The 27745-nt window shown below is 40.0% G+C and overlaps 2 protein-coding genes across 7 annotated transcripts in view; one reads left to right on the top strand and one right to left on the bottom strand.

Moving 5' to 3' along the window:
• Positions 1-555: 555 nt before the first annotated feature.
• LOC113126093 (mediator of RNA polymerase II transcription subunit 30) lies at positions 556-8140 on the top strand. Of its 5 annotated transcripts, XR_003295267.1 has the most exons (7): positions 556-720; positions 2020-2256; positions 3547-3705; positions 3959-4048; positions 4775-4947; positions 7351-7405; positions 7506-8140. XR_003295267.1 is itself a non-coding variant. In XM_026299906.1 (5 exons), the coding sequence occupies exons 2-5, from the start codon at positions 2032-2034 to the stop codon at positions 4868-4870; spliced, it is 570 nt and encodes a 189-aa protein (XP_026155691.1). In that variant the 5' UTR covers positions 556-720; positions 2020-2031; the 3' UTR covers positions 4871-5742. The 5 variants fall into 5 exon arrangements, 1 of the variants encoding a protein (XP_026155691.1); XR_003295269.1 differs by lacking the exon at positions 7351-7405; XR_003295266.1 differs by having other exon boundaries at positions 7351-8139.
• ext1c (exostoses (multiple) 1c) overlaps positions 5868-27745 on the bottom strand; it is a 65518-nt gene continuing 43640 nt past the window's right edge. For both annotated transcript variants that reach the window (XM_026299904.2, XM_026299905.2), the window contains 10 exons: positions 17471-17564; positions 14665-14772; positions 12969-13088; positions 10052-10184; positions 9205-9323; positions 8966-9061; positions 8484-8570; positions 8226-8386; positions 6755-6926; positions 5868-6653 (listed from right to left, as the gene is read on the bottom strand). In XM_026299904.2, coding sequence (XP_026155689.1) covers positions 6468-6653; positions 6755-6926; positions 8226-8386; positions 8484-8570; positions 8966-9061; positions 9205-9323; positions 10052-10184; positions 12969-13088; positions 14665-14772; positions 17471-17564 — 1276 coding nt within the window. In that variant the 3' untranslated portion in view covers positions 5868-6467. The remainder of the gene's footprint in view (positions 6654-6754; positions 6927-8225; positions 8387-8483; positions 8571-8965; positions 9062-9204; positions 9324-10051; positions 10185-12968; positions 13089-14664; positions 14773-17470; positions 17565-27745) is intronic.

Below are 27745 nucleotides of genomic sequence, written 5' to 3'. Positions count from 1 at the left end.
AATGATTTCGCTGAATCTTATTGGCCTGGCCAGGCTGGTAGGCAAACAAGCCTCACTCTTTTGACCTTCATATAACTACTTCATGGCCATTGTTTCAAGTTGTATTTGCTCGGTTTTATTCTATGAAAGTGTGATAATGGGTCTATGTAAAAAGGACCTATGTAACACTACTAAAAATGTCTTACAAAAAATATAGTTACCAGTTACTGGTTGTGTATAAGTATCTAATGTGTCTATTACAGTACATTGAATATAGAACGTACATTTTTATGGCTATAAACAGTAACATTTGAAGAATTGAGTATTTGTAGTACTTTTATTTTACTACTAGTACTAATGCTTTGAATTTTCCATGCTATGTGTAAAATACCTTAATAATAATATATGATTTTATGCTGTTGCTTGTATATACTAAACTATGACTATGACTCTTCCCCCTACTTCACTTTCACTCCAGGTGGCAGTCATGCAGCACGGGGATGACGCCTGCCCTTATACACCAAAGAAGAAGAAGAAGGTCACTGCTCGGAAACGGGCCTTTCTCTGCCAGGAAGTGACGTGATGCCCACGCTAATGCGCTGTGCTCTCCGAAAGAATCTGCGGAGGAGACGAGATATGTGTCGCTGAAATTAGTAAACAAGCCAACGTTATTCTACGCAACTACCGGAGCAAGCCGCCGATATTTGGACAGCGTCTAGCCAAAGGGCGTTGTTAATTTAGGTAAGCGTTTTTTGATAGTTAGATAGCTAGCTATCTAGCGGCTAAGTAGCATCTATTGTGCCGCCGTCCGATTGTGCATTGTTTAGGTTAGCATGTTTAGCCACCAAGATTAGCTTGTGTCACAGTTTTAACGCTTTTTTCAGTGTCAACGGGAGTAAAAGTGTTGGTCTGTTGGGTTTTGTTAACACTTCGTACAATCGATATAATGGAAATGCTCATATTTATGTAGCTAGTGTTATCGTTTAACTCCAGTTTATTGGAGGGGCTAACGTTAGCTTAACGTTGAAGGCATTGGTAGTGGGGAGTTCTGCAACTGTCTTATCGTTTATTATACCCGCTTCACATCATTTCAGAAGAATTATTGTACTTTTTACAGCTTTAGCTCCTTAACAGATAAAGATTTTACGTATCTTACATATGCTTTACACAAATAAACGTACGGGCAGTAGTGTAAAGATTCAGTTTAGTTACGTACTAAATAATTTAATTTACGTACAAACGTTTTAGCAGACAAATATGCTTGAAGTGTCAAAAGCAAAGATGCTCAATGGCGCATTATTGGAATATGATTATTGATACGTCATTATATTACACCAGTTAATGTTTCAGCAGGTAAAGGTAGAGTTAAGTTTAACTACCTGATATGCTTACAATTTGAGTTAGTTTAAATGCTTCTGACTTGCTTGGTGAATCTCCTACCAGCCTTACTACATTTTATGTTTATACTGAATTTTGTATCATCTACCTGATTCTGAAAAGTAAAGTGAAGTTGAAGTTTGAAGCAGGAGATTATGGAAATATTCAAGTAAAGTACTAATACCTCAAAATTGTTTTTAACCACAGTACTTGAGTACATGTTCTTAGTTACTTTCCAGCATTGATGAAACTCCTAAGATGCTTTGCTTGGTTATAGATCAACTACCTAATGATATTCAGAAGTAGAATTGAAATAATTAGTTGATTAATCCATGTTTTTAACTTTAAGTCATTTCCATGCAAAATGTCCAAGTATTTCATGGTTTCAGATTTTCAAATTAGAGGATTTGCCTAATGGTAATCTATTTATCTGACTTTACTTGCATAGTGGACCTATACTAGTAATTATACTACTATAGGTAACTAGTATAGTAGGTTCAATACTAGGTGAATTTCACAGTGTAATATTAGTACTTTTACATAATTAGTCTGATCTAGCTCCACCTCAAGTAATCTGTAGTAGTTTTGTGGTGACAGTATGTTTATTGTTTTTATGAAGCAGTCACCTGACTAGTTATTGATGTCTCATTGCCTTTTCCCCAGGTTTGTGTAGCGATGGCAGCTTCCTTGCCTCAGAAGCCAGGGATGGCAGGGATGCCCCCTCAGCAGCAGCCACACCTGCCCCCAAGTGCTGCCTCAGCTCAGGGTCAGCAGCCGCTGCCCCCTCAGGGAGCCCTGAGAGAGATCTCCCCAGTGTTCCTCTGTCGGATTGGACAGGAGACCGTCCAGGACATTGTTACCCGCACCATGGAGATCTTCCAGATCACACGAGCCACGCAGGTACTAAACACAATGTCTCAGCGAAAAGATGCCCTGATGCTGTTTCTGACCCCTGCTTTTGCAAACATCAGTCCACATTTTCTCAGTTGTCAAGAGGGGTCAGCATGTTAACATCATAGGCTGTAGTTAGTCTTGCTCTTCAGTTTGTCTGTATCATACTGAAAGAATAGTGTAGTACTGACATGTTTTTTTGCTCACCTTTATTTATATACATGAGCAAGAGTGAATATTAAGATTACCTATCAACGTTTAATTGCTATTGCAGATTTAGTTTCACTTTAAAAATGTCTTGTTTTTGAGAGATTTTGCAAGCACTAGTGACAAAGAAGAGAAAACTTCACTAGGTATACTGCAATCTGTTTTTACTGTCTCTCATAAGGTATCTGAATGTTAACTGTTTCTAGTTTATAGGACTCCTCTTTCTCTGTCTCTGTTTGTTCTGTCTTCCATTCTGGTACATTTGCTTGGCGTTCTTATCACATCTGTCTCAGGCTGGGCACACACTAGACCATTTTTAGGCCCATTTTGATGCCTGATTTGCCCCCTCCAGTGATCGTGGGGCATGGCCCGATTCCAGTTTTGTCATGACCGATTATCTGTTTAAAGAATCCTAAAGAAGTGTGGTATCAACACAATTATTTTACTGCTCCTGATTGGGTTGGAGCCTCTATCGTAAATATCATAATCATAATCATGTATTGTGCCTGACATAACGTTACTACCATAGAGCTGACAATGAAAAGGCGTGTGTCACAACGTCACGTTTGATCCCGTAAGTGTTTGTGAAGTCCTGTAGTGTGGAATCACCACACTACAGGATTATACACTACAATCGGCAAGTGTGTGGCCTCCCAGTTTGGTTGAATCTTCTAATGTGTGCGGTCCAAAAATTGTAATATTAAAAATCGGCTAAAACTGTCCTTATATCTGTGGTCTCCCACATTCTTAAAATCGTCTAGTGTGCCTCATCCTTTTTTTTCCTTTTTTTTCTGTACTGAAAACTGAAGGAGATTGAGCAGTGTCAGGACCATGGACTTGTGTTGTGCTTTTTACTTATGTAATGTACCACGTTTGCCATGTTGAATTTTAAAAGTAAATAAATATTTAAATCAAAATTAAGATTTTACCTCTACATGTTACTTAGGTGTAAAATAGTACCTTTAAGTTTGACTGAAATAGTGCTTTGTTTTTTTTTCCATATAGCCCAGTCCTACTGTTTGTCTGCATAGTACACTGAGATCACAAAGAAAAATGTTAACACTTTTCAGACATGGTGTCCTTTTGTTGTAGCTTCCTAATGGTGTGACCCAGAGCCAGGTGATGTACCAGGACCGCTTTGGGAAGCTGCAGGAGCACCTACGGCAGCTCACTCTGCTCTTCAGAAAGCTTCGGCTCCTGTACGAACGCTGTGTGGAGATGACCTCTGACCTGCAGGAGAGTCCAGCAGAGGTCAGGAAGAAGTCCTGTGATTATGCTTAGATGTGTGCAATATGTCCAGTTTAATATAAAGCCTTTTTTTTCTAAAACATTCAACATTTGGGCCCACGATAACCATATTTTATATCACTGACAGTGAAAATACTTTTTTATTTTATGTCCTTTCAAAGGGCTACTTTTCTGTGCCAAAATCCACATCCATTGCATTCTTATAAAGAAAAAGTAGCCAGTCCTAAACATTTTTTTATGTATTCTGTGTCATCAGCTTGTGCCTTATGTTGGAGAGGAGCTGGTTTCTGTCAGGGTGGAATCGTGCAGTCCTGCTGTCTACCAGGAGAGAAATGAAGTTCTAGAGGTGCCTTTTTGTTTTCTCTCTCTGTTACATAATAGTTATTGTTTTTTTTTTTTTTTTTTAAGATTTTCTGCCTATTTAATGGATAATTTTTGACTATCATGGTGGTGAGGTGAAAAAAAATAAAGGTTCCACATTGCTGCCACTTGTTAAATAATGTCTTTGGTGGTGAAATATTACTACCTGGCAGCTTACATCAAAAGTAAAAAAGCCTCTGAAAGATACTATGTATTTTTATCAAGATGGAAAAGTGTGTTAAGTTACCAAAGGGGAACAGTAATACTAAGCTGTGCTGAACTAAGACTGTATATTTTCCCCGCAAAAGCCTCTAGGTGGCAGTACTGACATATGCCAACATGGTTTCTTGGTGCTAAGCAAGATATGCAAAGAGCCAGCATCATTTGCAGCTTAAGTAAATTTTCAAATTCAGGGTGTTGTCTTTGTTTTTATTTCTGTAAACATTAGGACCAACACTGTAGTGGAATAAAAGTTTCAGGCAGCCTACCAGGCACTCAGCAGCAAAATAAATGAAAATTTTGATTGAGGCTGGTCACCTTGTTTATTATATTCTTAAAGTACATAAAATCCTTCAGCAGGTATCATTGTAAATAAGATTATTTATTGTTTAGCAAGATCTCTTAATACTGAAAGCATAGAGAATGGTAAAGCTGTGTTTCATGTGCTCTAAAAAGCATGACTAATTGATGTCATATCTTGTTTCATCTGTAGAAGGTACGTCAGAAGAACCAGGAGATGAAGGTTCTGATGGATCAGATGAGGAATCTGCTTTGGGATGTCAATGCCATGCTGACACTCAGAAAATGATGACTCTTCATTTGATCTGCTGTCTTTTGAAGACTCAGTCCTCCACAGACGCACGGACTACATAATGGAAAAAACAGGTTGGATTTTAAATACAGGTCTTTCCACTTAGCTGCACCTCTTTTGTGGTACTTAATCACTGAAACTGACAGGTTATTCAACGGTTCACTCAGCGCCTTTATTTGTTAATTATCAGTTGTGGAGAAACTATTAATGAAATTGGATAAGATTTAAATGAAAGTTAATAGATAGTAACCTTGTTTCATTGCACTCCTATATCAAGATAACTCTTGCTATAGTATCAAGAATTATCTTTTTGTACAAAGCAGCTGATAACCTATTTTGTGATTGCCGAGTGCTCTACAGGTGTTACTTTATCACTGGTAGTCTATTCAAATTAGTTGTGGGCTTAGGTTCTCACACTGCTTAAATGAGTTGAAACCTGTATTGCCTCAGGTGAACTCAAGAGTAGTCTTAAAATGCCATATTTATGGTGTTTTGCCACCAGACATACCTGAATTTACTGCAGGTTTGTCTTTGAGAGCACAGAAGCTGATGTGATGACTGTTTACAATAGGAACAATTGTCATTATTATGTGTTGGCAGTTAAAAACATTATGGGTTTGGAATTTAAATTAGCCCCTTGGCAGCTATGTATCTCAGGTGCTTTGTACATAAATGTGAACGTGCGTATGCATGTGCTTAATGCGATTAGATTCCTCAGTGCTAGACAGCACACCTGTTTACCCTGTGGGGGTTAGACTTGCTTACCTGTGAATTTATTTTTGTAAACTTTGAGACAAAAGATAGACCTGCTGGGTCACTTCTGTTTTGTATAAAATAAACAGCTAAATGTGTGAACATAAAAAAAAAAAGTAGTTTCTGGTCATGTATCTGTAGCCAACAGGCTGTGTACAGACAGATAAATGACCTGGACTTGTTTAAATAGAAGGTGTGTGCGTCAAGTAAAGGGGGAAGAAACTCAATTTGCAGCAACATGTCACAGTTTGCATTTATAAATCCTTTTATTGACTTTACATTTAGCAGTTTGATGCAAAATTATCTGTTTCCTTGGCAACAGTCCCTGCACAGTAACATGGAGACATACATTAAACAGCTGGCTTACATGGCATCAATACCGTCCACGCAGATGCTTCTTGCATTAGCCATTCGCATCTTAGTGCCATGCCAACAGCACTGATATCTGAAGTGTTCACACGTTTCTTTTTTGCTGTGCAGTAGAGATTGTCCTTTCCCAGCAAGAGGCCCAAACACAGGGAGTCTTTCATGGCCTCTAAATTTCCTTTGTCGCTGTCTTTCCAGGGTCATGGAGATAGGAGAATCACTTGAACCTCCTTTCAAACATTGTAGAGCCTTTTCTATGTATTTGTTTGTATATAGTCTAGCACAGTCCACCAGGGTCTGTCTGAGGATTGGACATTGTTCATTTTGCACATGGACCACCTTGCCCACATCTCAGAGGTCCTTGAGTATCACATCTTCACCGGCAAGTATTGGAGGATGACTGTCCAAAACCCCACCAGACCAGGCTTCCCATGCTCCCCAGTTTTTTTTTTTTTCTCCACCATGTTGGTCAATTTCATGCCCTCTCCAGGTCTTTGTATTTCTTGCGGAGCACAGACACTTGATCTTTGAAGAGGACTGGGTCCAGGCGGAACTGAGAGTGGACCAGAGGCATGTAGCCAAACCAGTTGGCAAAAGTGTTCACACACTCCTGCCGCTGGTTGAAATGCTCTGGGTTGGCCCATGGGACACTCTTTGTACCCTAGGAGATAAAACAGGACAGTCTCATTTGACATTCTGTCCTGCCCTGATATTTCAGTAAATAGTATCGACAGACTGTAAATAAGACAAGTGGTCATTTACCTGTGGACTGGGCAGCTCTTTGTACTGTTTCCTTTGAGCCACTTTAATTGGCGGCAGGTGAGTTACAGCAGAGACCAGGAAGTTCATCAGGATGTCCTCACAGTTGGAGGTGCGGTCCACTAGAGTCCGAAGGGACTGGGGTAGGTAGTGGGAGAACAGGTAGTGGTAGTACCTGTAGGGGAAGTGAAAAGTGTTATACTGGCAGGAAACATGGACTTTATGGCACTGTGGAGTTGTCATAAATCACTTCTGTAATTAAGAACACAGGTTCAATTGCCACAGCTACTTTGTGGGTGTTTTTCCTGATCTTTTTCAAAACAATGTGTCCTAAAAGTCATTCTGTATTTTTAAGCTGCTCTTTTTCTCACCTTGTCAGTTTTTTTTTTCTATTAGACATTGTCCTATTTTTTCATTTTGCAGGAATATTTTGTCACATTGGTTGCCACTCTGCAAAATGTCTCACTATGGTTAATTTCTAATCACAGTTTCAGGTTCTTACACTAGCACTCAGTCCAGAAAATCTGTTTAGAAAAAACAAATTAACTCGGCACTTAAAAATATGTGATTAAAAAAGATCTCTGCATATTTTATCACAGGTGGAGGTCTGGTAACCAGTATCTACATTGTAACAGCTACAGGAAAAAGTAGATGGTATGATTTATGTCAACATCTGTCAATATCTGGGACACTAACAATTTCACAACAAAGGAGCCCCCCTGTGTTTCAATACATATGTTCTCTATTTCTACAGGTTTAAAGACTGGAGAATTTCGGTGCAGCACTTTCAATTCCTTTTTTCATTTCTACTGTTAAAAGCCATTTGGTGCATTGTTACATCACTTACTACATAAACTACACAATCAATTTGAATAATTTAAATGACCAAACTGAGGTTTAGCCCAGTGAGCAAGGCATGTTTTAATGACTGCTTACTGTTTGTTTTCAGTTTACTTTTTTGACGTAATGCTGAAAATGTTGACAAAAATGACCACGTTGTCTCAAAATACGAGAAGCTTTTGGACTACCCTCTCTGTGCAGTAATTACATTCAGACAGATGTTCTTTCTTTTTTAGAAAACTAAAGTATAAGAAAGCTGTGGCATAAAATGCTGACAAAATCTTCCCATCTGTGTTTATTAAGACATAAGCCTTTTCTACCACAAGGATTTATACAAACAAGAATTTGGTCTACCAGTGTCTTTGAAATGTGACTTTAGATTTTTATAAAGAAACAATATATGAACTCTTAAATTTTCACTGCAAAAATATCCTGAAGAATATCTGTTGAGTTCTATTTGTACACTTTTTGTTGATAGGTTTGTGTCATTGTATTTGTACTGGTTTCCTGTGAGAATTTGCCTTGTTTTATTATTTTTATGTGTTGCAGTCATAAAAAACTTGAACTGAAAATAAAATTAAGCTTTCAGATTTCTTATTTTTTGTTACTTTTGCTTGCTTGTTTGTTTTTGTACCTGTGGTAGAAGGCAGCTCCAGTCAGGACGATGGAGTAGTCGTTGGTCCATTTAGATGTGTAGCCCCAGGCACGTTTCAGGGGATCCCAGAAATGGCTCCTGGGAGGATAGCCCACGATCCGCTCAGGGAAGCTCCGCCACACCAAGAAGGCAAAGTTCACCTGCAGTTACAGACATGAAACACTTAGATACTGTGGCTATTAGGAGTATTGGTGTGTCTGTGTACACATCTGGGTGTGTTTACAACTAGACACGCACCTCACTGGTCAGCAGGACCGTGTCCTCATCCAGGCTCAGTACTGCTTCTGTCTCTATGGCAACATGAGGTAAAAACCGACTGGTGGTCTAAGAGAAATACAGTAGGAAAGGATTAGTCTTTGTTAAAGTATTGTAGCTTATATGATCTATGGTCTGTGCCATCAGAGGTCATGAGAATGAAAGAGATGATCATGCTGAGTGACTGAAATATGTGAGTCACTGTAGAGTTTGCCTTCAGAGGATAAAATACAGTGTAAGGACTGTGAGAATGAGTGACAATGCGAGCGAACGGCACACAGACGAGTGGACGTCAGATATATATGGATAGGAAGAAAGACAAAAACAGAAATCGAGCAACAGAAAAACGGTTACAGAGATACAGCGAGAAAGAAAGACAAACACTGAGCAGCCAACAGGTTGTCATGCTGCCACTCATATGTCAGCACAGGCTTCAGTGAGCTGCGATTGGCACTGGCCCTCACCTTCCTCCTGCCGTCTGTCACGGTGAGGGGGACGGGCATGGGAGGCCATTTGCTCCGACTCGGTGGCGGTTTCTCACTGTTCCAAAGAATGATGATCTGCAGCAGCAGGTGAAGCAAATTTTACATAACATTGGACATTAAGTTGATCAGAAAAAAAACTTTGCATCATGTGTTTAAACAGTCTTTGATTTTTACCTATATTATTTTATCATAATATTTACTCGGTTTGTGATACTGACCTGTGAACAGTACTTTGACTTGGAGACCACCTGAAGCAGCTTCATGATTGGCTGAGACTGGGAGACCAATGGGGAGACGGCATGGATGACAGCAGTGAACTCCTGACCTGGACTGACCCCTGGTCAAAAAAATATGTGGGTTAGAGAAAATATTTTACCTGTCTGAAATTATTAGGTAATCTTCAATAAGGTAAAGACTATTCTTTTTCTCTCTTTCTCTCTTATGACTTGTTTCTTAGATTTTCATAAACCATCTATCAGTTAAACTTTTTAAAACATAAATGCACTTTTTCCCCCCCTTTCCTGTATTATGTAAAGGACTGTCTTTGTATATGAGAATGTGCTATACAAATAAACTTAATAAGCAGGTCTCTGTATTAGCCCATCAATGATCATCAGAACATTTTAAAACCACCATGTGAGAATTTTGAAAATTTACATTTCCCTGCCAGTGGTACCATCACAATGCGACCCTGTGGCAGTGATCACTACCTGCTAGAAAAGCAACATAACCACAGTATATTATACTAGGATTGTCCCAATTTTCTTATGCTCATTTATGCTATCAGAATAAATTGGAAAAATGTCATAATCACATAAACATTTACTCGTGGGGGCTCTAAACAGACTGAAACAAAAAAAAACAAAAAAACAAACTTATTTGTGAGATATATTTCAGTAAGAATGCAGAGCAGGTCTTTGGTAAATATTTGATTATGATTTGCTGCCGGAGTGTTGATTACTTATCTCTACCTCCACAGCTCTAACATAATAGTCTCATCACTATGCTTAAGGTGCAATCACAATCTGCATGTTGTGCAGACTCATTTAAATCAAGCGTGTTTACCTAATCCCAGGTAGTAGAAAGGGAAATGTGCGAGGTGAGTTGAATACTCTGGTAGGACCAACAGACCTCCTGGGTGGGAGTTCCACATGTACTTATTCCTCGATATGTGAGAGAACACACGGTCCTTAATGATCTGGGGAAGACAAAAAAAAAAAACAGGTGACTTTGGAAGTGGACTGCAGTGTGAGAAACAGAACAAGGTGGTGTTACACCATGAAGTGGATGCTGTGCTTCTTCAGGAAAAGACCTCCCATCATGTTTTTTCCCTCTAAGCCAGTGGATAAGTCTTGGAGCTTCATGTAAACTTCATGGCCATCTGAGACCTGACACACTTCTGTTTGCACATTAGGGCGGTCCCTATTGATATGCTCTGTGTACTTCCCTTTTTACACCAACAGGAGGTATCAACACAGCAGCAAAACCACAATCCACTGAAGCCCTCAGCCTCACTTACCTCAGGCTGCCTGCACAGCTGTCTCATGGGAAGAGGTTCCCTATGCTGTATGTATATAAGCAGCTTATCGCCATCCTCCAGAACCTTTCCTTTATTATCTCTAGTATAAATTCCAGCAGCAAGTACACCAGCGGCTGCTAACGTTCCTTTATAAACATCAGAGTACATGTGGGTAATTTCTTCTGATTTCAGCAGGGTTAAATCTGTTGTTTCCCCACATTTTTATGTGCTGGCACAGTGTAGAAAAACTGCTCACATTAGGAAGTTAATTCTTTTGATGCATCATCTAACCCTTGGGCTAACCTTTAAATGACTTTCTCTTAGCTTGAGTAACTACCTTTGAAGTACATTTCTTCTCAGCTGGTTCAAAGACAGAAACATAAAACAAAAGACAGAAAGACACTGTATGAACTACACTGGAAACTTTCTCTTAACTAGACCCTATAGCTTTGGGAAAGAAAAATCTCATAGACTGACAACGGCAAGCAGTGAGACAGAAAGTGGCAGGTTTGGACGGACTGTAGCGTGATAATAATATATTTCTATACATTAGGGGATTTCTTCAGGCAGATCAGATGTGGACTGCTTTGAAAATGTTCACTAGACCAACAGTACAACAGAGAACCAAGACACTAAAAGACTAGAAGCTTAGAGGATGGGCCAGGATCCAACCCCATAATCATAATGATAGAAGGGCGGTTTGAATGAAATGTGAAAACTCTGCTGGAAAGCTTTTCTGAAAGAGGACGATGATAGCACATGGGCAGTAAACCACAGGGAGGCAGCAACTATGGCTGTATGTTCAACAGAAAGCCTGTGTTTACAGCAGTAGCTTCTTTTTGTAGATGTTTTTGCTGGAACAGGTTTGGTCCTGCACATTCCTGAGCAAAACTGTACAGTAACAGAAACACTGACTATTCAGTCTTATAAAACATGTTAATTAGGTTTCTAGTCAATACTCAGCAGCCAAAAGCAACATTTGTCAGTAGGGAGCATCAGAACTAGAGAAAGCTATTGTAACTTCCAAATCTAAGACCTCTTCTAAATACAATGAAGCAGCCAACATCTTGCATTTCCCTCCATCTTTTACATGTGCAGCTAAAAACTAAACAAATTCTTTGAGATCGAATGTCCTGTGAATAAACAGTGATAGGCAAATCAATCTAAAAATCATCAAGCATCTTTCCTTCATTCCTGGATGCAGATCTGTGCACTGTGTTTAAACAGAAGCTGAAACAGAAGCTGAAACAGAAGCAAGGTGTCACCAGAGATACAGGTGAGCATCGCGATATGGTGTCTGAACTTTCTGAAAGCAGCTTTAGTACCAACTACAGTATGTCTCCTGGCACCATTAGAGATTTTAAACAAACTGAAGCTACTCTGGCCTGGGTTTGGTGATGTCAGCTGTCAGTAGGCCAGCATCCACTTGCCAATGGAGATTTTCTCCTGCACAGCTGACGCTGGAGTCCCGGTGGAGAACTGTGGCATCAGCTGTTTTTTTTTTTTTTTTTTTTTGCGCAATCAGACCATTGACACATTTTGGCAGGAGGCTGAGGCATTTAAAGACGCCTGGGAAAACAACTGTTTTCAGGAATTAGGACTTTTTCATGTCTGCTTGTGGGAGTGAAGGAGCGAGTATTTAGTTTTATTATTGTAATACATTTATAATATCACTTGGATTTTGGCAGCTAGCTGTTGAATTTTTAAAAACTGAACCTTTCATTGAGTTGTCGTGATTTGTTAGATGATGACACATCGACATCTGTTTTTATGTTTCATACCCTTCCTGATTGTAGTGGATGTTTTATGACAATTGTGAGCACGATATTATCTCAGTGGGTGTTCAGTTCATTTTTTATGTGAAACCCATTTTTACAGCTGTCTTTCTACTTTGTGGCTGCTGCTCAGTTCTAATCTCCAAATGTTCTTGTCATTTGACATGGATGTGAAACTGAGTATGTGTATGATGTGTTAAGTCAGTGAATAGTGTGTTCTAGTACTCATTTTATTATTTGTGCCTGGATTTATCACAGTGGTGGTTTTTTTAGCACAGTGTAGGCAGAAAGGTTACCCCTGAAGTTAAGTTCATCTGAGGCTCAAATGCAGTTTTGTTGTCCAACCAAGCTAATTAAAGTTGGTATCTTATGCAACTGTGGTATATTTAAGACAAATTTGGTACTTTTTGTTCCACAAAAAGTACTTCTTTGCCAAACTGTAGTGGGGGGGTTACATTCTACATGTGTACTACAACTTTCCAGGGATCAAAAAGTTATACAACAATTAAGATCTATTCTCACATACATAAAGACACCTTAATACTGTTCTGGCACCAACTAGAAATTGCAAACTATTCCTTTAACGCAGCCACAATGTCACCATGTCTCTAAAAACACCTGTTTCATAAAGAAGTGCAGATTGTGTGACCAGGTCTTTATGGTGAGTGTGTTGCAGCTGTGAGCAGACCTCTAGTGTGGTGAGAACTATCTTGTCCACCGAGGAAAAGTACGCTTCCCACAACATCTGGGTCCTCTGTCTCAGTGCCAGGATTCGCTCATTCCCGACTGCTCTCACTGTGGACGGCACCTGCAGAAAAAACATGAGAAGACCAACATATTTGAATGGTGAGATGAGAAAGATAAGGGGAATACCAAAGAAAGCCACTGAACGTTTTACTTGTTGTTTTTAAATAGATGGAAAAAGAGAAAAGTGGGAAATGACATTTAAGTGTAAAAAACTGTGACCTGAAGTGAGTGTCTGCTTAACCTGGCTTCTAAAAACAGTTGACACACAGTTCATTTGGGGCCTGGCGACTTAATTAAACCTTAATTAGCAAGGAGTAAAGGGGGTTTTCAAGTAAATCAACAAAATTGATTTAATCACTTAGAGAGTTAAGTTCAATGGCTTAAAGTGGAAGAAAGTCACGTTGAACTGAGAAGTGTGAGCAGTTGACTCCTTTAAACCATTTAGGTAGAACATTTTCTAATGATTGCCACTAAAAGAAGCTGGGAGGTTGATAAACCTCTATCTCTATTTTTTCAACCTCTCAGCCCTTCACCTTTCTCCTGTACTTCTCCCTGAGTATCTGAAGGATGTCTTCATTCTAGTTTCATCCTCAGTTTATCTGCCCACACTCAGCCTTTTCTGCAAAAGGTTAATGTTCGTTAAGCTCATATCAGACAGAGCATGAATATTCGTGCATGTTGTATATGTGTTTTTGTGTGAAACTTTTGTAGGTGTGCAGAAATGAGGTCAGCTCACTCGATCCAATTCGGTCCAGATTTGAAAACGTCTACTCCGCTCTGAGCTCTTGGGGGCTTGTTAGCCGAATGCCAAATTGTGTCCTCTACCGGTTGAGATTGAAGCAGCTCAGTGCAGAGTAGACACGATGTAATTTGTGTGTGAGAGAGTGATAATGGCTGGAGCAGATAGTGGCTGTTGTGTTGTATATGTGAGTGGAGACAAAAACGCAGAGGATGAGCGAGCGCTTTTAAACTGAAGCTGGATTAAAGCCCCTCTGGGTGGTTAATCTCAATGAGTCCCAACCTGTAACCACACTGTCTACATGCAGGTAAAGCTTTGTAGCTCTGCACTGGTGATGCTTTTCAATATTCAACACTTTTAAACCAAGTGAACCTTTGCTTAACACTGATGCACAGAGGAATATACTGGCCTTGGATCTGCATGAAATGACCCTGTGGAGTTCATTATTTCTGCTTTTTTAAGTTAATAATTTGTTTATTTTGATAAAATAAGCAAAATAAAAATCTGGAAATCCATATGAGAAGGGTTGGCCTGGTGCCTGCCCATATAATGGTAATTTCCCTGGGCCAACTGTATCCCACCTGTATCTCTGCTTTCAGTGTTGATAAAGAAACATCAAATATACACCTGAAAAGGGCTAATCTTAGCCTTGTCCATCACAAGACCATAAACTCTGGGGTTTTGTCTTGCAGGAAGCTTTAGATAGACTTTTCTGCCATCCAGATATGGGTGTGTGGAAGAAGAAGCCTCTTGGATAGGAAACAAAACACCTTGAGAAATCAAAAGCAAATCCAGCTGGACAGGCCGGTGGCATGCTAGGGGCCCCCAAGGAGAGCCTGATGGTAGATCTAAACATGTCTCTGTAGGGTTGTATGTTTGCACCCATGCTGTGTGTTACCTGTAGCAATAATCTCTCATCTCCCTCGATAACTGCCTGGTTCCACTGTATGACATCAGAAAAAGGCAGCTCCCAACCATTACTCAGCAACACTGGGATACATGCAGCCTGGAAACGCACACACACATAAATGCATATAAGCATAATAGTCAATAGAGACAGTGAAAGTTAAAAAAAAAACTGTGAGTGAGCCATTCACATATACACCAGCTGTGATCAGCTGCAGTCTGACTGGGTTCCTCCCAGTTCAACATCCCTTTTTCCCAGCTCCTCTTTGGTGGTAGACAACATAACATGATATACTACGGCTGCAAGAATATAACAGTCTGTATGAGTTCAGTCCCAGCTGCTTGGTACTGGGATTAAAAAAAAAAAAAAAAACTGAGCAAACAATATTATCAATCTCCAATGTATAAGTGTATGTGTGAGTGTATGTGTGTAAGAGTATGTGTGTGAGTGTGTGTGTGCAAAAGCTGTATAGGATGACTGGAATTAATAATACCTTGTATCTCTCTTTCTCAGGAGACCCTGGAGGTTTGTTAAAGACATTTACACTCATATACATGCAAACACAGATGTGGCTGACAGGACTGACTGTGTAGTAATTAGGTACAACCACTGAGGGGATATATGCAGGGAAGACAGTAAAGTGAAGGAAAAGAAAGACGAATAAAGGGATGGCAGGGGAATAAGAAGGAAGCAGTTGATACTTGAAGGCTTCATGCCTTATTGAAGTTGATTTTTTTGATGATGACTAATCCCCTTATTCACTGACAGGTTTTTGATGTTGCTCCACTTTTTTCCTCCCCCTGTCTGTGCATCTATCAGCTTCTCTCTCTGTATTCCTTTTGCCTTTTCTATCCATTACACTCTCATCCCATCCTGCTCTATTCCTCTCTGCTCCCTGTGTTGATAAGTCTGCACGTTTTATTTTTTTTACCCACTTTTTTTTTATAATTAAACCACCAGAGAACATCAGTTGCAGCAGCAACCAAAATGGTGGAGATCAAATGCTCTTTTCAACCCACAGGGACTACCACACTCTTGCATTTGGTCTGACCATAGACCTGCTGAAGGACAGTTGAGAAAATAGGAAGACCTGCATGTGTGTGTGTATGTGTTGGAGTCAGCCACAGGTTACAACAAGGTCACACGAAGGTCGGAGTGATAATCCGAGGCCTCTAAATTTGAAATGCAGCCTGAGGCTTCTATGAGTCTGCTCCCTGAGATGAGGCACTCTGAGGGCAAGTCTTAAACATTTCAAGGCCCCCCTGCTTAGAGGTAGGGCAATATGAAAGCCTGTGTGCTGTGTAGCTTGTTTTTGGTTTGTTTGCATTGGGAGAGGAAGAAGGAGAGGCTTCGAGTGAATGTGTATATGGAGGAGCGACTAAATGTGTGTCTGTGTACATTGGAAAGCTGGCCATAGGTTTCCCACCACACTGGTAACTGCCAGTCCTTTTGTGGTTTAGCTGGCAGCAAAATTAATACAAATGTATATATATTTACACATACTGAAAAGTGGTCTGAATGGAAAAGAGAGGCAGCAGGAGTAAAAGAGTGAGATAGTAAACTAGAAGATAAAAAAAGGAGACAGGAAGAAAAAGGGACTCTGACTGTTGCCTGCTGCCAAGCCAAGTGTATGTGGATTTGTCCATTCAGCAGACATCAGCAGTGGGGCAGGCTGCCACTCCTATGGATGCTTCCGGACCATTCATGTACACAGACACACACAGACACACACAGACACACACAGACACACACAGACACACACAGACACACACAGACACACACAGACAGTAGTGCAGCCAGGGAACATTGTAGCAGCCTGAGAGTTCAGTGTTTGGCAAATCTAAAAACAGCCACTACTGCTTCCTGCACTGGTGCGAGACTGTCGACTTGGGTGGTAGAGAAAGAACTACAGCAGGCTGACTGGTTTAAGCTGCTCTTTCACTTCACCGCCTGTGGCTTCTTCATTGTTTGTATACTTGCACATTTCACTGATGGACCTAAATGAATCCTTCCAGTATTTGCGTTAGTGTGTATGAATCTCCATGTGCTAATGGACGTAGTTTTAAAGGCTGAGCAAATAGCAAATAAACTGTTTATAGCTAAGTCTGTAAGTTAATAGAAAACACTTGCAGATGTGACCATCAAGGTGTCAATGACCAACAGGCTGCACGGCTCTGAGACATTCTGCACATTCTGTGCACCTTCACGTTGACTGAACTGTATGTGAGCAGGATCTCATTTACCCAGGGCTGTTTCCTGTGTAAGTATAATTTGGTTACACTAACAGTGTTATGTAGAGGGAGATATAACAGTTAATGATGATTAGAGTGTTGGCATGTGGAAACAGAGAGGTTAGCTGTTTGTTTATGTGGGCCCTACAGAATATGGAGGACCCTGAAGTATCCATGCAAATTGAATTGAAGGATGCACAACAATAAAGTTTACCAAAGTACAGAAATGTGGGATTGTGGGATGTATAACTCTAGATTATTTTATGTGAAAGTTACAAAACTTAAAACCTGTGAAACTTATGGCCGCATACTCAAATGTTGCTAAATCTCACCATTTTTGTGACCACTTGAAATCAGTGAATGCATGGATAACACCACAACTATAGCTTATCTCTCAGGTGAAATAAGAAAACCTGTTCTAAAGCATAGCAGAATAATTTGCATTAATGAATGGACATGCACAATTAGAACCTGCAGCATTTTTAGCACCATTAATGCCGTGGAATGCAGGTGTAAAGCACAACAATAATTAAACTTTATAGAATTATATATGTTTATATCGTTACCTGTAATGATTCCAGGAAGCGGAAGGAGCCAAGACGTCGACCTCGAGGCACTAAACAGAAGGTGGAGTTGTGAAGGAGCTCCTGATAATCAAACCTATAGAGAGACCAAGAGAAGACCAAATATAACACACTAAATATATCATTCATTTTGTTTTACAGCACAGTATCTATTAAATACAGTATATATGTTGAATATTTTGGTTATTCATCTAAGACTTACACAGTTGTCTTGGTAATACACAAAGCAATGAAGGCAGAAGGTAATTATTAAGTTAGTCATACAGACAGACATACAGGAGCTGTATAGTTCAAGTCAAAGCTGTAGATAGTGAAAGAGCCACACAATAATGAGTCCTTGGGAGAACTTTAAGATGAATTTTTCAAGCTCTATTGTACACTCTGGTCAACTGGTTCAGTGAGTTCAGTGGTGCTAAGAGACCAAACTGGCAAAATACAGCATTTTCTAAAAGAAACTGCAATAAGTTAGAAAAAGTACAAGATGCAACCCTTCCAACTCTTTTATACATGTCTGAATATGCAATTTGTAGACAAACTTTGCAGCAATACAAATGATTTTTTAAACAACAAACCTATCATCATGAATATGTCAGTAACAAAATGAATAAGATTAAGATGTCCACATAGACCATAGCCATTATCCACTGAACCAAATGGTACAGTAGAAATCTAACAAATAACCTGTCAGTGTGGTTACATGTGCTCCCTTTGATATATGATATTTAATATCTGTCACACATAAAATTAAAAAGGATTTTTGTGGCTTTTCATTTCTTATATTTAGTCATAAAGGATAGGAGATTATGGGCAGTTATAAATCTTCCAAGTTTTTTTTTTTCCTCTCCACAGACATGTTGGCACCACCACAGATAGCTACTGTATGTTGGAAACCATATCCATCACTGAGCTCATAACTAAATATGCCCTAATCTCTGTTCTCTATTGATTTGTGTTGTAGACAAGATGGCCTGAAAGTGTGCCAAAGTAAGAAAGTCTGAGTGTGCTACTCCCACTGGATGCTGCCATACATCACCCGGCTGAGCTCCACCATTTCATACTCATATTTCATAAAAGAAGCCAAATGGAAATGTCTCCATCAATGCTCTCCTTCATCATCTGAGTGGAACAGCAATGGACAAGTGGTGTAACGGTCTCATGGTACAGGACTGCACAGTGGAGTAAACAGTTTAGGAAACAAACAGGCTTTTATGGGTGAGTCCTACTTTCCCCTCAATCTGCTCCTCCTCATCTCATCACTCCACCCAACTCTTCCTTTCGGTCTTATCCTTCTCCCTCTTCTAATTCCTCCTTAGCCCTCCCTCATTTCTGCGTCCAGCTTTCTGCTTGTTGATTTACAGAGGGAACACCAGTGTAAAATATACCTGCCATTAATCTTCTCAGTCACTCAGTCATTTATTTAACTCTGCATGAGTGATGAGACACAGACCTCTGCTGCTCCCTGGAAAACAGGGATTTCATTGCTGATGTTGGCATCAGCTAACACTGCTGCAGTCAGTCCTGGCTATCAACATCTGAATGGATGTCACTGTGTGAATGTATATTCAATGTGAATGTGTCAAAACACACCAAACGGAGACACACACACACACATACGTACACTAAAACAGGCATCAGTTTACTGAAAGGCAGCCCTGTTCAATGCTAGCTCTGATATTCTTCCACCTGTTGATAGAGCACTGCTGTCACTACATATATATGTGCATGTGTGGGTGTGTGATGAATCTTTGTGCGTCTGCAGCAGTAGAAATCTCCAGCATGGAGCGCAGATGCAGAATTAAAATGAATCTCCAATTAAAAATACCCATCACAACAGTTAAAGAGATTTACACTATGTATATCTGGGGGATTTTGTGTCCAAATGTTGTTCTGAGCTCAGGATTTAGGTAAACACACGTGTTTAGTTATGCAAATGAATGAATTTGTAGATTGCATTTACAAAGATGTACAACTCCTCTGTATATTTGTATGTTTGAACAGAGGGAGCAAATAAATGTGTAACACAGTGTGACTTTTCAAAATAAATACTTTCTCTACAGTCAATATATTGTTTAAGTGCATGTTGGCATGGATTCTGGCTACATGTCTCTGTGTGTAAGTGCTGTACATGTTTATGAGCAGATTTGCATGTGTAGCATCTAAAGTGAGTCCTTGTAAGTTGCAAATGTAGTGAGACTGAGCTGGTTAGTCTGACCTACTCTCCTGTGCTGCTCTTTTTGTGTGTATTTGACAAGGCATAACTGTGAGTCAGCTTGTGCTTGAAGGAGTGTGTGCGCATGGGTGTGTGTGTCCATGTGTGTACGTGTGTGCATCAGGGTCCCTCTGCAAATCCAAACATGCTGGTCTGCCTGCTGTTGTTGTTTAATGAAGGAATGTGCTTAAATGCAGGGAAAAAGTAAATCATTTATCAGCACTTTGTTTCCAACAACAACAACTGAACAAGCCTGATGTCTCTCGTTCACTCTCCCTCCTCATCTGCCCTGTGTCTTCAGCATCTTTCCTCGGCGTAAGCACGAGTTTGATGCTCTTCTCTGTCACATGCAATCTACTCGAAATGAATGTGGCCTAACACACCAACTGGACACATGCACAAACACTGGCATCAGTTTACTGGAAGGCAGCCAGTTAGCTCCACGTTAGCTCTGATATTCTTCCACCTGTAGATCGAGTTTTGCTGTCGCCACATATACATGTGTGCATTGGTATGTGAGCAATCTGCGTGCATCTGCAGCAGTATAAATCTGTGGATTATATGGATATGTCCTGGATGTTATACACACTGTCAATTGTGCTGGGGCCAAATGTATAAACGATGTAAACATAAAAGACATGCAGACACCATCCCCCGCTAAGGGTCATGAATCTGGCCCCTGAAACAATAATTCAGGTAATATATTATGTAGATAATTTAAGTGATTTTTAGAATTAAGCCAAAGATTTCATTATTCCAGAGAAATGTGAGGATTCTTGCACCTTGATATGAAAAACTAAAAATCTCAGGGTTTAGAAATGTTGGTTAGACAAAAGACATCATTCTGGGGTCTACAAACATGTCAAAGGATTTTTTTTTTTTTTTGACATTTTATTAATTCAGGGATCAATTCAGTAAATCTTTATAAAAATAACTGTTGCAGACATAGTAAACCATAATTTTGACTAGCCATTGTCATAAGTGCATGAAAAACCTGAGCATATGCATATGACGTGTGGTTGTGGCAAGGAGTGTACTGCACTGGATTCCCTGCATATAAATGTGGAAAAGTATGCATAAGGTAAATGTAATTAATGTGCAAGTATGGGCCAGCACTTACAGTATAATACATCTTTATCTTTAAAATGATGTTATTGTTTGACCAACCGTGTAAGAAGAAGATATTCAATTTACAGAGGTGTGCAAAGGAGCTAAAGCTTACACTTAAAACTGCTGCTATTAATATTTGACTTCAACAATGTGTATGAAAGGGGCACTTCAAAGTGACAGAATCCACACTTAATTATCAAACAGCTCTGCAGGTCTCCACTTTGTGGGACTACTACCGACTACTATTTGCTACTTCCAGCTGTTTTGATTTTCTGGAGTGTAACTTTAATGTTTTGGTTCACTTTAACTGCTCTCATCAGCTCTGTTTTAAAATGCAGCAAGCAGCTAAAAAACACCCATAAACCCATGGTACAGTATCTGCTCAGCTCCAAACTGCAGACAGGTGTTAGCCACTTACTGGTGAAGCACAAAGCAGAACTGAAGGTAGAGTGAGTACTGGACTTGCATGAAAGGTTCTGATTTCATGTGTAGAAGTGAGCACAGTAGTACAGGTGTATCTGTACTTCCTCCCACCGCTGTCCAACAATCCCACCAGTGACCCAGGAGGATGATCTAGTTAATTATTAAACATCTAATAGGGAGTCAATCTATGGAGAAGAGTTACAAAGTACACATACAGATTTAGACCTGATGGCTTTATATTGCTATCATTTTTGTATTTTTGCAACAGACACAGTTTCATACAGACAGACTTTTTCTCTCACACACACACACACACCCGCACGCACCCGCACGCACGCACACACACACACACACACACACACACACACACACACACACACACACACACACACACACACGCACGCACACGCACAGAATAGCAGGTTCTGTCTCCCTTTGTCAAGGCACTGAGCTTAGTGTGACACCACTATAACCAAAGCTGTGTTTACTGAGATAGGACCAGTCTGAGTCGCCAACATCATGTGTGTTTATGTGTGTGTGTGTTTTGTGTACTCTGATAAGCAAATCTGCTTCTTGTCCAACCTGATCCCTTTCTCTCAGTCACATCTATTAGCTTCATCCTGACTCATATCTCTGTTATATTTCCTCCATATTGTCTGAGCATGAATTCATTTTTTTCTCAAATAAAAACTGTTCTCCACTCAGCCTTCCCCTCATCTCTTCACATACACTCATTACTTACGTATACTAACAATGACTAATGATTATTGAGTGCAAGCGGAGAGGCGAGGGATGGAAGGAAGCAGGAGGGGGAGGCGGGATAGATTCTCTTTGACTGACAGCAGCTTCTGGTCAGTTGATCTGCACCCCTGCTTTCTGTAAAGGTCAAGTGTCAATAGAGTGGGAGTGTGTTCCGGTATCTCTGTGTATGCATGTGTGTGTCCCTGTGTGTACACAAGTGTGTGTGGTTGACCAGGGTTATGGATTAGCTGCCACAGTGCTAACAGGCCACTGTCAGTAATTTTCATTCTAGTGCACACTTCATCAGACACAGTAAGACCTGAACCACATAAGTGACTGCAATGTTGGTATACACACCAGAAATTATAGCCAAAGGAATAAGACCAAACAAGTGTCTTTCATTAGACAATACCCTTTTTCCTTTCATTTCTTTTCCATTAAACTAATTTATCCATTCATCCATTTACTGTCTACCTCTTGCCCTGCACCTACAGGGTCATGGGGGTCTTGAGCCAATCCCAGCTGACACTGGGTCAGAGGTGGCGTACACCCTGGACAGATCGCCAGGCTATCACAGGGCTGACAGAGACAGAAAAAAAACGTAACACATTCACACCCTCGGACAATTAAGAGTCAATTAACACAACCCAAACCTGCATGTAGGAAGAAACCAGAATACCCAGAGAAAACCCACACAGACACATAGAAAACATACGAGCTCACACAGTAAGGCCCATGTCTGTACAGGATTTGAACCCAGAACCTTCTTGCTGTGAGGAGACACTAAACCGTAACAAAACACTAGTTCAGGCACAGCACTAAAGCAGCTTATGTTAGCTGACTGCCATCAGCTGCTTCGTTCATGCTTCAGCGGCTCATTTGGCAGGTGTTTGGCTACCAGCTGACTGGTAACATCAAATCATATTAATGTGTTAATTCTCTGCTCCCTCCACCACCAACTCCTTCTTACGTCATGCTAATCTTTCAATGCTGTTAAATGTTGTTTCATGCACATGTTTGTTAGAGTGAAATTGTTGCTCATCTGATTCTTTCAGTGTGTTGATGTGATGCTCACTGAAATTATTATAAATTCCAAAAAAATGAAAACATATTAAGATAAAAGGAAGAGGAGCACCCACCCACAACATTGCTGGTTTAATCTTGGCCAGAGACCTTTGTCTATACTTCCTGTCACCTCTTCACTGGTCACTTTTGAATAGAGGCTGAAATGCTCCCAGAAATATATTAAAAAGCTAAATTCTTACCACAGGTATTGCATTTGTGTACTGAAAGCTTCTCATTTAAAAACATTTCAGTCCATGAAGAACTGGAACTTTCCAGAGCACGTTATTCATAATGTACATCAAATATATGACATGCGTCCTCCTCAGCTGTACAATATGGATGACTGCAGCTGCCGAAACAATGTTTCACTGGACAGACACTGAAAGGCTGTTGTGATATGTGACACATAGTGAGACAGAACAAAGACAAAGACATTGTTTGACAGCAAAAACTAAAAAAATATTTTTAAAAAGAGTGAAAGATGGAGAGTGAAATTAAATGAAAAGGAAGCAATGAAAAAGATGTGTGTAACTAGCTGCTGCTGCCTCTGGGACTCGGAGGGGCTGGAAGAAGGAAAGTCACAGAAATCAGTCTGCAGGCAGTGGGTCAGGAGCTGGGCTCTAACCTACTCTAAACATGTCATCAGACAGAAGTGAAAGGCTGATAGAACTGAATGAATGCTGCATTTTATTATTAAGTATTAAGTATTTCCCACAGTGGATTTAGTGCATGAGAACTGTAACGTGAACAAGCTAATTGTCAAGATGGAGACAAAGATGCAAGGAGATAAAAAAGAGAGATGAGAGTGAAAAGGCAGGAGGCTAAAGAGCCAGTTCAGGTTTCAGTGTGCAGAGAAATGAGGTCTTCTAGCATCCACTTACAATAAACACAGAGAGATGAGTGGTCATGCTGTTTTGTTTATTGGTGAAGTCTCACAGAAGCAACAGTGCGCATAACCACCACTTTTTCTCCTCTTTTTTTTTTTTTTAATCCCTCCATTATCTTTTTTTTCAATTTCAGTAAATTTCATGTCAAGAAAAAAACAGGACTGATGCTTGTATGTGTGTTTGAAAGAGAGAATGAAGGCGAATCCAGAGGTTAAATCCTCCCCTGCAGCTGCTGGACGTACATGGAAGGAAGTGCCTCATCTCATCGCCTGCCCTTAAAGCAGATGGGCAGCTCAGTCATCTCCTTAACTCACTCCTCCTTATTCATCCTTCTGTTTTCTCTCCTCCTTGTACTGCTTCCTCGTCGCATAGTGTTTTGAAAGTACTCTACTTTTAACTATCATAAACACTATTCTTTCAAAGTGCTGGAATGACAATGGTATGATCTAAATGGCCTGCTGGAAGTTCAGAAATACTCAAGTGCCACATTGTGAACTCAATATCTACCTCAATCTCTAAATGGAATATATGTATATAAATATTTCCAAAGAAAAATGCTGCCACTACTGCCACTAAACAATGACATTCAATGTGATTACCTTTGACCTCTATACAATCAGAAAGCTTAACTTTTATTTGAGTAAAATCAGAATAAAAGTTAGTCGGAGTGTTATTTGTTGGTTCCAATAATGGTACTCCCTTTGACACCTTTACAATTATACTAAATGTCTAAAAAAAAGTCAATATACTATAGCTGCTTCTCACTGGGATTGACGGGTCCTATTTTAGAACAACCTGTTTTTTTTTTCTCAATAGATTAAGAAATAATTGCACTATGCTCAATATTATTTTGTATTGAAATTATTTCCCATACTTTAATTGTTGTTTAGTTATGAATATTTCATGTTAGAGAAAATACTTACGATGTTACAGGTAAATGCACTGCCCCTCCAAATTTGTCCCAGTCTTGCCAATGTCTAATCTCTACCAGAGGCTTAAAATAGCCCCAGATATAATAAAAACACTACATTTGAAACCAATGGCAGACTTTAAAAGGTGGATAAAATGAAACAGTACCAAATTAAATTTTTGACCAGGCTTACTGGATTCTCTGTCAACATTTTAGTATTGTGACAGGCAGAACTGCTGCAATCCCCAAATTTCATTCAATTGTGTGTTTCAATCCCCTTATTCTCTCAGTCCGTCGGCCTCCAGTCATGGCCTGACCCAAACACACACACCTCGGCTCTAGAGCGCTGTTTCAGATATTAGTTTTCCACCGGGGTTCAGGCATGCAGGCCAACTGCCAGCCTTCTCAGATGCTCCCAGAAAAAAAAAAAGACAAGGCAGTTATTTCTGCTGCCTCCAGTGCAGTCGGCCTCGCAGTATCAAAAGCTACCATTCCTCTGTGTCTCTGTGCTATCTAGCAGCAGACTCACTAATGGATTTTCTGCCACGCAGCTTTGTCTTCCTCTGTTACCAGGAGTCATTACTGCTGAGGGCTCGAGTGTCGGGCTAAAAAGGAGTGATCCCCCCCCCCTCCCTTTTGCATTTAGATGCAATTGTTTTCCCTGTGTGACAGTGAGCTGAGTTGAGTCATTGTTTCCTCAGGAGTGACAATTAAACTCCGCTGTTATAATAATAAATCAGTTTATATTTTCCTTTTATAATCTGCTTTGCAACATGACCTCCTGATTTACAGTTTCTCTTTTTAGCTCTGGGCTTTAAAGACATGTTAAAACAATCTTATAACCGACTTCAAATCTATCTTTTAATGAGAGAAACGTACATTAATCACTATTAAGGACAAAATCTGTACATTGTATGTGGCTTGTAGCAAGCTGATGGGATGTTAATGATGCGACCTCCTCCATGTGTGACTTTATAACAGTGGCATCAATTTACATGTTCATATTTTTTACAATTGATGCTATAGTTTCATGAACAACCAGGATCACACTTGCAGAGTTCAGATTCACCTTCTGTCATATAACACATGAAACATTCACCCTCTCAATTTACTGCCCAGAGCTACACACTGTGTACACTGCTTTCTTTCTTTCTATTGCCATTTTTAAAAACTTTACCGTATTCTTGCTCGAAGACATGAGTGTAAAAGGTCAAAGGCCAACAAATTAGAAACCACTGCCTGAAAAACACCTAATTACACACCGAACCTAATTACAGCCTTAATTAGGCCTGTTATCTTACAAACAATGAAGTTGTAATATTATCACAATTGTGCGTTTGCATAGATGCAGATTTCAGCTGTCACTGCGTTTAAGGCCTCATGCTGCTGCATTCCTGCCATTATCTAGCTATTATCTCTGTGTGGACATTATAGAGGTCCTGAACTCTGCTGGACAAACCACATTTCCAGTCCAACCCTCTTCTTTCCTGTCTGTTGTTGGTTCTGGACTCTTGCACACAAGCTCATCGTGTACACAAATACACTGACCATTGGGCACCCTCTCATTATGCACAATCCCTGCTCTGCTGAGTGTCTTCCTGTGTGTGCCCTGGTTTCTTTTAATACCACTCACCAGACGCACTCACCCTCCTCTTTGTCTCGTTGTCTTTATCTGTTTCTTTCCCTCCGTCTCTTGTTAATTACACAGAGACGGGACAACTAAGCTCTTTAATCTGAATGGATACAACCCCATCACCAGCTGATCCCTTAACACTGTTACTTATACCTCAGTCCAACACTCACACACACACACACACGCACACGCACACGCACACACACACATACAAACATACACACAAAGCTGCAGCCAAATAGATATATGCATGTAAATATACAAAAATAAAAACAGAGATTTGTATATTTATGCATGTCCATATTATTACATGAAATGAAGGCAGTAAGGGAAAGGCCAAGGGTGTTGGAAGACTCCTGGCTTTCAAGGCCTGTAAAACACGAAGTCCCGGACATTATTAATGTTAGACAGAAGAGCGAATTCTAAAACATCTTTTTTGCTATTTTCCTTGAAACTAAAGTCCATAATCCGCTAGGCAGAAAAGGTTTTTTGTTTTTCTACCATTTTGTCCTGCATTTATTTAATAACGAAATTGTGGTTTTATGCAGATTAAGTCTATACTAAATACAGTATTTTAAGTAGTTCCAGCTAGGCTTATCAAAGTGCTTTTCACTCAATCTAATGTAGCTGTAAGAACGATTAAAAAAAAAAAAAAAAAAAGCCAAAAAGTGCAGGTTTTTTGCAAAAAGCCTCTGAAAAATGAGAATAAAAAGACGGCAGATTAAATTTAGGACTTATCACTTCAAACCCAGCAAGCGCACCCTCACACCCACAATATTCTTTTGCCATTAACACAGTGGTCAGCTGCATGTAGTAGCCAGAGAGTGTGTGACAAACTTCATCTTGCGGGGTTGTTAGTTATATATAGAAATGGGAGCACAGCTGTCCATCCATTAGGCTAAAAGCACAGCAGCACAGGAGCACAGCCATGAAGTCATTGGGCCGCTTGTCTCTGCATGACGAGACAGAAATGAGGAGAGCAAAGACTGAAAAAGAATTTTTAACATAGTAGCTGAGTGAACTGAGGACTTCAGGGATGGAGGGGAAAAATATGACCTAAGGAGGGTGGACAGGGATGGGTTTGATGTAAAGTGCAAAGACATCTGTATAAAGACTGTAAAGATTAGACAAAGTAAAGCGTTAAAGGAAAAGAGCGAGCATAGAAGGGAAACACAACTTGACTTTTCAAGTTTTTCGAAGAAGTGGGTGAAGGACCAGGTTGGTAAACGATGTGTACAGTTCTGTGAACTGACTCAAATTATCAACAGGACTAATTTAG

Source organism: Mastacembelus armatus, chromosome 11 (genome assembly GCF_900324485.2).
Source record: "Mastacembelus armatus chromosome 11, fMasArm1.2, whole genome shotgun sequence".
Classification (NCBI taxonomy): Eukaryota; Metazoa; Chordata; class Actinopteri; order Synbranchiformes; family Mastacembelidae; genus Mastacembelus; species Mastacembelus armatus.
The sequence above is the reverse complement of the archived record's forward strand: the minus strand, read 5'-3'. Positions and strand labels throughout refer to the sequence as shown.